A 13254-nucleotide genomic window follows, 5' to 3' on the forward strand; every position below is an offset into this window, starting at 1 on the left:
GGAGAAAACATTTTTTAAAACGATTTATTTATTCATTTAATGTATATGAGTACACTGTCGCTGTCATCAAACACACCAGAAGAGGGCATCGGATTCCATTACAGATGGTTGTGAGCCACCATGTGGTTGCTGGGAATTCAACTCAGGACCTCTGGAAGAGCAGTTAGTGTTCTTAACTGCTGAGCCATCTCTCAGTCCTGGAGACAACTTTTTAAAGAAGCATGCTTGGGTCTGGAGAGAGCAGGCCATAACCCAACTCCAGAGACATCTTCTTTTTTTTTTTTTTTTTTTAGAGTAGAACAGCATAATTTTTTTAAAATATTACCAATATCCAGGCCAGAGGTACAATAAAGAAACTGCCAATGTGGCCTCTCTGTTATCGGGGGAAGGTTTTCATTGTCAATAAGAGATAGAACATACCCGGTGGCATCTAGAATTGCCTAGAGGAGAGAGAGAGAGAGATGTGAGGAATCCCGAAGGCCAGCATGAGCAGGCACCACAGATAGCCACAGGTCCTTTCTGCCAAAGGCAAGGGACACCTCCTTTTGTGGGGACAGAAATTCCATTTCACAAGTTCCTGGGGAATAGTGGCTTTTATCTAATCACCAGAAATCCTCCTATAGCCCAGTGTGAGCTCATTTCTGGATATATGGATTGCCTGTGAGACCTAACAGGAGATATAGACTCAATGAAGTCAGATTGGGAAGAAAACAAAGAGGTGCAGTGACTCTCAAGTCCATGAGCCTCACATTTAAACAGAGGGTAAGAGGTTTGTATAACTATGCAGTCCTGGTCAAGGTGTGGTCCCACTGTCTTAGTCAGGGTTTCTATTCCTGCACAAACATCATGACCAAGATGCAAGTTGGGGAGGAAAGGGCTTATTCAGCTTATACTTCCACATTGCTGTTCATCACCCAAGGAGGTCATGACTGGAATTCAAGCAGGTCAGGATACAGGAACTGATGCAGAGGTCGTGGAGGGATGTTCCTTACTGGCTTGCTTCCCCTGGCTTGCTCAGCTTGCTTTCTTATAGAACCCAAGATTACCCGCTCAGGGATGGCACCACCCACAATGCTTGCTCAGCTTGCTTTCTTATAGAACCCAAGACTACCAGCCCAGGGATGGCACCACCCACAATGGGCCCTTCCCCCCCACCCCCTTGATCACTAATTGAGAAAATGCCTTACAGCTGGATCTCATGGAGACATTTTCTCAACTGAAGCTCCTTTCTCTGTGATAACTCCAGCTTGTGTCAAGTTGACACAAAACCAGCCAGGACAAGTGCATTTCCAAGCCATCATAAATGGTGTCCTGCCTGTCCTGTCAGTTTTCAAAACTGTGAGATAATTTCTTCCTGAGAGGTAAATTCCTCCTCTGGCTGACACAGGCTTTCTCCTTCCCCTCCTTCCACAGCTTGAGATTCCTGATGTCTTAGAGTTTCTGTTGCTGTGAAGAGACATCATACTACAAGCAATAAATAAATAAAGAAAGGAAACCATTTAATTGAATTGGGGCTGGCTTGCAGTTCAAAAGTTTAGTCTATCATCATCATGGCGGGAAGCATGGCGGCACACAGGCAGACACGGTGCTGGAGAGGGAGCAGAGAGAGTTCTACATCTTGATCGGCCGGCAGCAGGCTAAGACTGTGAGCCACTAAGCCTGGCTTGAGACCTACCTTAAAGCTCACCTCCAGGGACACACTTCCTCCAACAAAGCCACACCTCCTCCACCAAGGCCACACCTCCTAACAGTGCCACTCCCTATGGGGCTGTTTTCTTTCAAACCATCACACCTGGGGACATTCCAATTCCTCGGGGAGCATGACTTCAGTAGTGTGGCAGCAGAAGGGAAGGGCACATTTCTCTCCAGGATACCTTCACTCTTGCTAAACCATGTGATGCCACTTTGCCTGACTGCCAGGGTTGAGTCAGGTGATATAAAGGGTGCTGTGCCTATGGTTTCCTAGGCTGAGACCCTAATTTTACAAATACCTTACTTGCTGCAAGAAGACCCCCCCAAATGCCAGCAGAGTCTACTTAGCTGTAGGATCCGTGATTGTCTTGTCAGGGGGACCTACAATTTCCTTATATACAACTAAGGCTATTTTGCTCAATCCCTAAAAATAAATGCCCAGTCAAGAGATTAATTCATTGAGCTGATTCTTAACCTTTGTGAGATCAAAGGTTTCTTTGTGAGACCTCCTTGAGAGTCTGTTGAAAACTGTGGCTCCTACTCATAAATATTTACGTACAATTTACATACAATTTCAGCTATTGTATAGCTTCCCACAGCTATCCCTTGAAGTCACTGTGGCTGCCAGGGATATCCCCTGCCAGCCCAGGCTGGGAGCCATGATGGTAATAAATGCCACACAGAAGCTGAGTGGCTGTTTTTCCACCAGGACCCTCCTGGGCTTTGCCAAGCTCTGGCACCAGGCTCAAAGGCTCTTCATTGTTTGCACAGTGCACACGCACAGATCGGCCCAGCTCTCTGAGTGTGTTGTAGCTCTGAGGTCAGTGAGTCTCTTTTGAGGTCACTGATGCACAGGGCAGAGTCACTGGCACATTTTAATCAGCCATTGCACATCTTCCCAGCAAATGTCTTCTTGTCTGATACTGAGAGCAAGGGGCCTTATGAAGACCACTGTAGGTACACTTTGTAGGCGATTTCACATTGTTATTTTACACCTATTTTTATATTTTTATGTATTTCTTATGTGTATGGGTGTTTTGTGTGTGTGTGTGTATGTGTGTGCCACATGCAAGGAAGGTAGAAGAGCCATTGGGTCCTCTCGCACAAGAGTTACAGGCAGTTGTAAGGTGCCATGTGGGTGCAGGGAATAGGACCCATGTCCTTGGGAAGAGCAGCAGTGTTCTTAACTGCCGAGCCATGTATCCAGCTTATGTAGTCATTAACTTTGTGTATCTGTAGCGGGGGTTCCACGTGGAAGCCAGAGGACAGCCTGTAGACAGCTTCTCTTCCTCTACCATGTAGTTCACAGGGCTTGAACTCACATCGTCAGGTTAGGTGGCAAGTGCCTTTAACCACCGAGTCATCTGGCTGACCCTTGATTTCATACAAGGACCACTTCATATGTCATGGCCCTTGGGGGACTGGAGACTGACTGTAGCCATCCTGGTGTCCTACAGGGAACAACCACAGATAATAAACTGGATATGAGGGAGGGAAAATAAAGGGACACAGAAGTCCTGACTGGGAACTTCAGCGTATCTGAGAAACCTCCAAAGACATGGTGTTAATTATTTAGCAGACACCGCCAATAAGGATGTTAAAGCAGCAGGACTGTACTTACTAGGCCCAGCCTATCTGTAGCTTTGAGTTGTGTTCTTGTGGGGAACCTGAAGGGGAAATCACCAAGAGGCCTGAATAAGTCAAGGTAGACGGCGCCTTTCCTTACCACAAGCAGGGCTATCCTAGGCAAAGCAGCTACAGCCTCCAATTTGTTTGAGTTTTAAAAGCAAAACCCACAATGTGACGTGTGTAGAAAGGCAGCTGGGGACATCTGCAACAGGCAAGTGTTTATAGAAGGGGAGAGATAGCAGTTAGTTGGACAGGCAGTTCTTATAAACTTGAGGTCAGGGACACACTGTATAGGAATTTATGGCTGGTCCAGACACCAGTTTACTTTAGGCATTTATGGCTACATGACCAGTTTGACTGGGGTAGCTTTAGCACTTCAAGTATTCTTAGGAATACTTTCACGAGCTAGCACAGCTGTAGTTCAGGAGCAGGCTACTCTCCTCCCTGAATCTAAATAATACACTATGTTACAATTTAATTTACAAAAGAGAATTCCTTGTAAAGAAGTTTTATTACGTTATTTTGTACATGTGTATACATATATACATGACTCTGCATGTGTGTACGTGTGTGTGTGTGTGTGTGTGTGTGTGTGTGTGTGTGTGTGTGAGATCAACCTCCTGGAATTGTTTTGCTCCTTCTACCATATGGGTACCAGGGATCAAACTCAGGTCGTTGGGCTTGGTGGTATGTGCTCCTAACTGCTGAGCTATCCCACATAAGCTAATTCTTTAAGGTGAGAAATTAGTAATCTGGCTTGTATTTTGATTCTTAATTTTTAAGCCTTACTTATAGTTTACACTTTGTGTAATCTTCAAACCTGGCTATAAATTACAATCCGACTTGTAATATGACTCACAAGCAACAGAAATCATGTATCACCCCCTTAAAAGATGGGGCTCAGAGCTGAACAAAGAATTCTCACCCGAGGAATACTGAAAGGCTGAGAAACACCTGAAAAAATGTTCAACATCCTTAATCATCAGAGAAATGCAAATCAAAACAACCCTGAGATTCCATCTCACACCAGTCAGAATGGCTAAGATCAAAAATTCAGGTGACAGCAGATGCTGGCGAGGATGTGGAGAAAGAGGAACACTCCTCCATTGTTGGTGGGATTGCAAGCTTGTACAACCACTCTGGAAATCAGTCTGGCGGTTCCTCAGAAAATTGGACATAGTACTACCGGAGGATCCCGCAATACCTCTCCTGGGCATATATCCAGAAGATGTCCCAACCGGTAAGAAGGACACATGCTCCACTATGTTCATAGCAGCCTTATTTATAATAGCCAGAAGCTGGAAAGAACCCAGATGTCCCTCAACAGAGGAATGGATACAAAAAATGTGGTACATTTACACAATGGAGTACTACTCAGCTATTAAAAAGAATGAATTTACGAAATTCCTAGGCAAATGGTTGGACCTGGAGGGCATCATACTGAGTGAGGTAACCCAATCACAAAAGAACTCAAATGAAATGTACTCACTGATAAGTGGATATTAACCCAGAAACTTAGTATAGCGAGAAATAAGGTACAATATGCAAAACATATGAATCTGAAGAAGAACGAAGACCAAAGTGTGGACACTTTGCTCATTCTTAGAATTGGAAACAATCACCCATGGAAGGAGTTACAGAGACAAAGTTTGGAGCTGAGACAAAAGGATGGTCCATCTAGAGACTGCCATATCCAGGGATCCATCCCATAATTAGCCTCCAAACGATGACACCATTGCATACACTAGCAAGCCTTTGTTGCAAGGACGGTGATATAGCTGTCCCTTGTGAGACTAGGCCGGGGCCTGGCAAACACAGAAGTGGATGTTCACAGTCAACTATTGGATGGATCACAGGGCCCCCAATGGAGGAGCTAGAGAAAGTATCCAAGGAGCTAAAGAGATCTGCAACCCTATCATTGAAACAACATTATGAACTAACCAGTACCCCAGAGCTCTTGACTCTAGCTGCATATGTATCAAAAGATGACCTAGTCGGCCATCACTGGAAAGAGAGGCCCATTGGTCAGGCAAACTTTATATGCCCCAGTACAGGAGAACGCCAGGGCCAAAAAATGGGAATGGGTGGGTAGGGGAGTTGGGGGGGAGGGGGTGGGGGACTTTTGGGATAGCATTGGAAATGTAATTGAAGAAAATACGTAATTAAAAAAAAAATCATGTATCTAGCCTTCATGAAGACACCAAAATGTAACTGTCCGTCCTAAGAAGCCCAGGCCTCTGTCTTGGTTGGGTGTCTTCTGTCTTCTCCCTGAGAAATCCTCTCTCTAATGCTGTATTAAGGCATGTGTTCTCCCTTAGCCTCACCTAATAAACTTTGCTTCAAACTTACCTCTCCTCAGGCTTAGTCAAGGAGCTGGCTTTGCCTGAGACGATGCCTCAGGGGAGATCTCGGGCTATTGGAAGTTCTGGACTGAGTCTCCCCACATCTGATACAGCTAAGGATATTATTGGTGTTTTAGCCATGTTGACAGCCAGCCTTCATTTTGAAGTGGCCCCCTGCCTCTATCCTGCCTGCAGAGATGCAGGGTCTGTCTCTGACCTCACTGACAGCTCCAGATGTATATCCCACCAACCACCAGCCCTGGAACCCCTTTGTCTTATCTGGTAGGGATCACAGACTCTGCCAAGGGAACCTGGTGGCTTCCCACTGCCTCTCAGGGCCGCTAGAGAAAGCACAGTGGGCAGGTGGCTCTGGGACTGGGAACAGGTCCTCTGTTTCTAACGCGTAAGGACATGGAGTCTCATGGATGGATGGATGCGTTCATTAGAGGAACAGTTGAGAGGGATAAAAAGTCCAGTCCGTTCTGGATCTTTTGAACTTGGCGTCAGGATGCGTCAACTAAAGCTAGGCTCAGAGCTTATGGCCGACTGGATGACTTCTTCAAAGGACAGGAAGCCATGATGGCCAGATTGTCCGAAGCTTGTCTGTACTCAGGCTGGTGTACAGACCCACCCCCTCCCCCCACCCCCTTTCCCAACCCCCACTCTCCCACCCTCCCAAGCTTCATTCTGGGATCTCCATTCTTTCTGGAGACTTCTGACCGCTGGGAAGACAAACAGTAGTCATTTCTCTCCCCATCTCGGCCATGATGCAGACACAGATTCAGCCAGCCTCCACCCTCTGCCTCTCAGGGGAGGCCTGGAGCTCTTGGACAAGAAAACGCCATCTTTATTTTCATCCTTTGTAACCGACAGCCAGCATTGCCCTAACAACTAGACCAGTTTGTTCCCCACCTGCATCTGTCACTGAGAGAAGTGACAATCACTTCTACCTCACAGGAAGTCTTGAACAGCACGGGAAGCAGCTAGTAGGCCCCCTGCTGGGTTTTGTTTACTTGGCAATCTTATCACTGTTATTTTTGGCTTTTTTTTTTTTTTTTTTTTTTGGAGACAGGCTGATCTTGCACACCTGGCATTGAGGCCCAGCTTGCCGCAGCCCCTAGGCGCTAGGGTTTCGGATATGGGTCTCCACTCCCAGTTCAGATTTTGTTATTTAAGACCATGTGTGCTAATAGGGCCGATGGGATGGCTCAGCAGGTAACGGCACCGGCCACTAAGCCTGACTACCTGAGTTCAATCCCCAGGACCTCCTTGAAGGATGGAGAGAAACACTCTTGTAAATTATCCTATGACTTCTACATATGTCCTGTGGCATGTAGTCCCTACGCATACAAGTACATATAAAATAAGTTTTTAAAAAATATACTGTCGGTAAGACTTATATATTGCTACATTATAACGTACGTACGTGTGTGTGTGTGTGTGTGTGTGTGTGTGTGTGTGTGTGTGATGCTGGGGCTCAAACCCAGGGCCTTATACCTGTGAGGCAAGCACGGAAGACCCAAGAATATTTTGCTAACCATGGGCTGGAGAGACAGGTGAGCAGTTAAGAGCACATGCTGCTCTTATAACGACTGTTCCCAGCAGTTCCCAGCACCCACATGGTGGCTCACAACCACCCATAACTTCAGTTCCAGGGGTGGCAACACACACACACGTATGTATGTGTATATATATATATATATATATACATACAAGACACACACAATAAAAAAGAACCCTACAATTTTTTTCAATACTTTAATACCTAGAATCCAGTAAAATTGGTGTTCTCTGTCATCTTAGTTTGCTGTTGATTTTTATACCAGCTTTATGGACATGTAATTCACATTCCACATAATTGATCTCAGAAATTATATAGTTCCATGTTTCTTTTAAGCATTTTAGTATTTACAGGATTGTCTTAACCATCATCACAATCTAATTTTAAAGTATTTTGGCCCCCTTTAAAGGAGACCCTATTAAGGCACGCTCCTTCATCCACTCTCAGCCCCCGCCAACCAGGAATCTGCTCGCTACCTCTCAACGTTCACCTGCTCACCAGGAGTACAGTTAGCCTATACACCTGGGCTATTTGTGAGGTCTTTTGTGATTTCTTTTTTTTTCCCCTAGTATAGTGTTGTCACTAGGATTAGGGTTTGTATTTTGTTCTCAGTGCAGTGGTCTACAAAGTAAGTTCCAGGACAGCCAGGGCTATACACCTGGGCTATTTGTGAGGTCTTTTGTGATTTCTTTTTTTTTCCCCCTAGTATAGTGTTGTCACTAGGATTAGGGTTTGTATTTTGTTCTCAGTGCAGTGGTCTACAAAGTGAGTTCCAGGACAGCCAGGGCTACAGAGAAACCCTGTCTTGAAAACCAAAAAAAAAAAGAAAGAAAGAAAGAAAAAAGAAAGAAAGAAAGAAAATGAGAAATGGTCCCTAAGCCTGCTCCCACTGCTGAAGCCCAGGTGCTGCCTACGGCATACCAGCAGGCTTGCTGATGCACCTTCCCTCTTGCTCAGCACTAAGCCAGGCTGGGCCTTTGCTTAGGCGCTAACATTGTTGCTAGTCAACCAGTAAGGAAGGTCCGCAGCTTGGTGGTGCCCGTTTGTCTCCACCCTGAGTCACTCAACCCCTGTGCTCTGATGGCCCCTAGTAAAAGTGTCCTGGGGATCTCCCAGATAGAGCTCCTGTGGCTGACACCTAGGAAGAAAATCCTCGCTTGTGGGTTATGAGACCTCACCCTGTTCCAGTGTGTGCGTGCAAGGAAGAGTGATGTAACAGGCCAGACCCAAAGTGCCTCAGCACCGCTAGGGCTCCCCGCACCTTCTCCAGCTACCCCACCCCCACTCCGTACCCAGGAAGCTTCCAGCATTTCCAGAGAGCCAGCGTTCTGTGGGAAGGTCTAAATCCTTGCTGTGAATCTTGGATCCTAAAACCCATACACATGATGTCTGTGGGCCGAGCTATTGTCTGCGTTTCCTTTTTCGCGTGGGTGTGAGCCAGATTGGCAAGCACAGTGTGAATGAACCAGCATGAACGGAGCCACTCGCTTGCTGATGTCTCTCTGATGTGTTTTCCCCCCCAGCTCCGGAAGAGAAGGAAGTCATTAAAGGACTGTATAGCAAGCTGACGGATGCCTATGGCTGCCTCGGGGAGCTGAGGTTACAATCCGGTGAGTAACTATGGCTCGGCAGTCTGGCCTCCACGCCCACTGTGGGCCGTCCCTGGTGTTAGCCTGGGCAGCCCATCCAGCTAGATAGTCTAGTCTGTGTTAGACACTTTCATTTCTGAAGATGTCACTCTGTATTTTTCAGCCTGTTTCTCTATGGGGAGGAGAGGGTGTGGGCAGGAACTTGATAATCGCCAATCTCGGGCAGAGAAGGGCATGACTTCCAGCCCTGGGTGCCAGGAAGTTTACCTGTGTTGTTGCTTTCCCAGCCTAAGTTTTTCCGAGGTGGTCGGGGCTTCTGCTATGGTGATGTGTGTGGTTTTCAGGCATCTGCCACCGTCTTAGGTTTGCCCGGTCAGTAGACCTGGACCAGGGCTTAAACCATGACCTGAAGCAGCATCGCTGGACATCCCAGGTGTATCAGAGAGGAAGGGCGGGCCTGGGGGGTTGGTGGCCAGGAGAGAAAGAAAAGCTGCGACACTCTGTGTGGGAGTGAGAGAGAGAAGGGAACTGTGTCCAAATGGGTCTGACGACAGAGAGAACACACAGGAAGAAGTAGGCAGCTCTGCTTGCCCTGAGCCAGTGGCGGCCACCTCTGCAAGAGCTCTGCAGCCACCTTCTGCTTCCTCCCAGCGAGGAGAGCCTGATAGGGCAGTCCCACCTATCATGAAAGGCCAGGTTGTGGAGTCCACTGGCCTTTCCAGCCAAGGCCAGGGCACAGGTCACTTTCCTGATGGGAACGGCTGGGAAATTTCCAACTTCAGGCCTTGGGGGCTTTTCCTGAACTGGGCAGGTTAAAACTGTGCAGCACAGAGCCTCTGTTTGGACAAGGTTTCAGGGCTGGCCAAACAGCGTTGATATGCTTGCCAATACTTTTCTGGGCCGTTTCTGTGGCGGCATGTTTTTTCCCCTACTAGATACGATGATTACAGCCCTCGTTTCCAAATCGGAAATGTTTAGGAAAAACATTTGGTATTCACATGACAGAATGGACTTACTCGGTGCGGACGTTGTGCCAAAAAGACTAGACACGGGTTAACATGTTCCGTCTTTAGCCCTAGCCCATGTGGTAACCACTGACTCCCTGTTTACAAGAAAAGGAGAAAGGAATCAGGCTCAGAGATTCTCCAGACTTACGGGGAAGAGGTCAGCTGGGATGCAGAGCAAACCAACCCAACTGCCTGCACTGCACTGCTTTGCCCTTTCCGTGGATCTGATCAGATAAGGGTGTGGGCTGGGCTTTCCCTCTGTGGAGTCTTTCTGAGGTGATAGACCCAGGGAGCCCTGATCTTCCTCGGTGAGGGCTGTGAGGATAGCAGCTTACTCAGAGTGGCGATTCCCCACCAGCGTGTGGTGGCGTGAGGCTTTTTGTTTCTCTGTTCCCCAAGGAGGGAGGCTTGATTGGCATCCTGCTTGCATTCAGAAGGGAAGGCCTGGAAGCTGCCCCACCCCTTTGTAGTCCCCTTTCCTCTGGTGTAACACCCTAGCACTTGGCATGGCTCAAAGTCTGATCTTAAAGGTACAGTTGTCAATTGTTTTTGAAACGCAAGTAGATGATGGATTTATCCGTGACAGGGACTTGGACCCCCAGAAGCATGGTAACTGATACTACTTCAGGTTGTTTTCAGGTGGGACCTGGATCTTACGCATGTGCCCCGCGGCATCACAGCTATCACGTGTATCTTTTTGTTAGGGGGTTGGTGTCCTACAACAGGAAGAGTGATAGTTGATACCTTCAGTATCTCACAGGACGGGGATTTTCCTGAGCTGTGAGCTGAGGTCGGATACTGGGCTTGTTTCTGCGTAGGAGGAGAAATGACCCAGAGTCAATCCATGTCTGAGTGAGCTGAGTTATCTGTGGGGTCCACAGTAGAGCAGGGAGTGGCGTCCCAAAGCTGACTCCAAGAGTCCCCTACAGAGCTGCCTTCAAGGCTCTCTGACCCTGGGGAGGAAGTTTGGTTTTGAGTATGTTAGGACTGCCTGAGCTCTTGTCAGCATGTTCTGAAAAGTGAGTTGGTGGCTGAAATGCGGGTGGGTTGGCCATTAAAGCCAAGTCTTTCCAACCCACCCTCTTCGGGTATGTTCTGGAAGTGCTGGTTTAACCTCACATTGCTCACCACCCCACCCCCACCCTGTCTCCTGGACCTGTAGCTCTGAGCTATCTCCCTCTGTGCTTTTCATCCTTGAGTGTTTTGGGAGGTGCCCTATGGGGTGTGGCTTCTGTTGCTTTCCCCTTGGGCTTTCAATTCAGAGTTGAGGTTCAGTCCTTTAAAAGAAGAACAGGCATTTGTGTTAGAAAACATAATAGACTCCAGGAAAGCCCAGCCGCTGCTCCTGCCGCAGGAAGGGCCAGGAGCCCCATGATTCGCTAAGAGCTGACTGCTTATACACAATACAAGGCATAGACCTGAATACAGCTGGCAAAAAGAACCCACCCCAGTGGGACCAGGGGCTCAGTTCCTCCTTGACCTGAACTCTCAAGACCTTCCTGTTTCCGCAAAGGGATGACTCAATCCCCAGTCTGGAATGAATTGTGTCTCCCGGACTTTTACGGTACACACAGCCTGTGCGCCAGGCTTGCCAGCTCCCCAGCTCCCCCATACAACCTTCAGAGTTCTTCATGAAGGAGTGAACATGGTAGCTGTGAAATCTGTGGGTGCTCCTCATACTCACAGAGGGGAGGCTGGTCACGTGATAGGGTGTGCTCTGGGCACGGTGGCCATCCTGACTCTGGGGAGAAGGAGTCTGTGTCCTCATACCCCTCCACTGCACCCTGAGGAACTCTGCTGTTCCCTTCCCCGTCTCTGCCACAGCTGGAGTGTGAAAGTGGCTTTGAGAAGACAAAGGCCAGGCTGGTGGCTTCAGTGGCTGTTTCCTCAAATAGTCACTATACGGGCAGAGGTCACTTGAGAAGGAGATTTGTCTGGCGAGGGCTGTCTGAGTCACTAGCCTTCCGAGATGCAGGGCATTCCACGTTCTGTAGCAAGTCTTAAAATGGACTGGCCATTGTCAGTCTTTGACTAATTTATTTTAATACTCATAGCCAGGAGTGTGTTGGCAAATACTTGGCATCCAGCTATGGGAGTAGGGACTCTGATATATAATGTCTGCCAATTTCTTCTGGGTAAATATGCTAGCCAAGGATCGTTTCCGGTTCCCCCGTGGTGTTGGATGGCACTCTCAGGGGCTGAGGGCCTGGCCATAGTGCAGTACTGAGTATACTGCTTCTGTGCTATGCACACAGAAGGGAAGAGGAGCTAAAGACCACACTACAGAGGCACACCGCATTTAGATCTGAGCCTATTAGCAGGGAAAGATTCGAACTCTACTAAGTCCCTGGTGTGTTCCACTGGGAGGGCCAGAGAAGGTAAGGGACTTGTCTGAGTCCCCCAACAAGCCATGGGAGGAACATAGAATCCACAGCCCCAGCTAAGATTGAGCTTTAACCTTGCTGTAAGATCCCCACTGGCTTCAGACCCCTGGATTTAGCCTACATTGACCACTCCTGAGACCTCACTGAACCTAGATGACTTCTCTTTGCTTCTTGGTATTAGAGAATTGTTCTTCTTGGTAGAAAAGCCCAGGTTCTATAGTCAAGGTGAGCCTCAGGAGAGGCCTCACATGTCTGAGGCAGGTGCATCCCTCTGATCTTGCTTTGACCCACGATGTGTACCTCTGTGGCATTGCTAGCCCAGACCAAACAGAGATGAGCAGGAGCCAGTGACCTCCACCAGCTTACTGCTGGGCTCAACGTCATACCTTTCCTTAAAATCTACAGCACATGGAATAAAACTAAGGGCCGCTGAACAGGGCTGGGCAGGAGGGAACCAGGGCAACGGGACCAGTCAGGCTCACTGGTGAGCAGGGCCAGATGAGGCCTTCCAAGAGAGACCATGGCCCAGCATGGATTCCAGGGCTTCATGCTCTTCTGTGGCCACAGACATGCACAGACTTGTGGGCTCCTATGAAGACCACTCCCAGATCTCAGCTCTCTGTAGTAGCAGTTGGGTTTAGGAATGTGACTCCCCCAGGTCTCACCCCCAGTCACCCTTCTTCCTTTTGTAAGTCACTTTTCTCATCCAGAATATGACCATGCTGTCCCACTCTGGGGGTGATGAACTAACTCCAGGGTGCCAAACAACGGCATACTTCAAAGCCTTGCTGTCAGGATTATTGAAGCCAGCCATGTCAGTGGCTCAGTACAACTTGTTTCTAAGTCACCAACTTAGTTTTTAAGTTCACCAAACTGAAGAACTGAATTGGATATCGTCTCTGCGCATTAATAGTAATTTTGCTGATAAATCACTTAAAATTCCTTTCTAGCTCCAACTCTGGATCTTGAAGAATTGAGTGACAGTTCTAAAATTAAACTTTCTATTCCCAACTATTTATTTATCAACACAGACAGTTTTGTACTGTGTTA

General features: G+C 47.8%; 1 protein-coding gene and 1 long non-coding RNA gene across 15 annotated transcripts in view; one reads left to right on the top strand and one right to left on the bottom strand.

The window, feature by feature from the left end:
* Positions 1-13254, top strand: part of Synj2 (synaptojanin 2) — a 114487-nt gene that overhangs the window by 25768 nt on the left and 75465 nt on the right. For 10 of the 14 annotated variants that reach the window (NR_151772.1, XR_385128.2, NM_001113353.2 and 7 more), the window contains exon 2: positions 8748-8834. Coding sequence is in view for 7 of the 14 variants with exons in the window: in NM_001113353.2 (NP_001106824.1) it covers positions 8748-8834 (87 nt within the window). In the remaining 7 variants the exon portion in view is untranslated. Of the gene's footprint in view, positions 1-8532; positions 8835-13254 lie in introns of those variants that run through there. The other 4 variants (NM_001357667.1, NM_001357665.1, NM_011523.2 and 1 more) reach the window with 2 other exon arrangements.
* On the bottom strand, positions 1212-10249 carry Gm52312. The gene is made up of 3 exons (XR_003952387.1): positions 10156-10249; positions 9081-9313; positions 1212-1446 (listed from the first exon to the last, which is right to left on the bottom strand). It is a non-coding gene; the product is annotated as a predicted gene, 52312 (long non-coding RNA).

This window comes from Mus musculus, chromosome 17, assembly GCF_000001635.26.
Source record: "Mus musculus strain C57BL/6J chromosome 17, GRCm38.p6 C57BL/6J".
In the NCBI taxonomy this organism is placed as follows: Eukaryota; Metazoa; Chordata; class Mammalia; order Rodentia; family Muridae; genus Mus; species Mus musculus.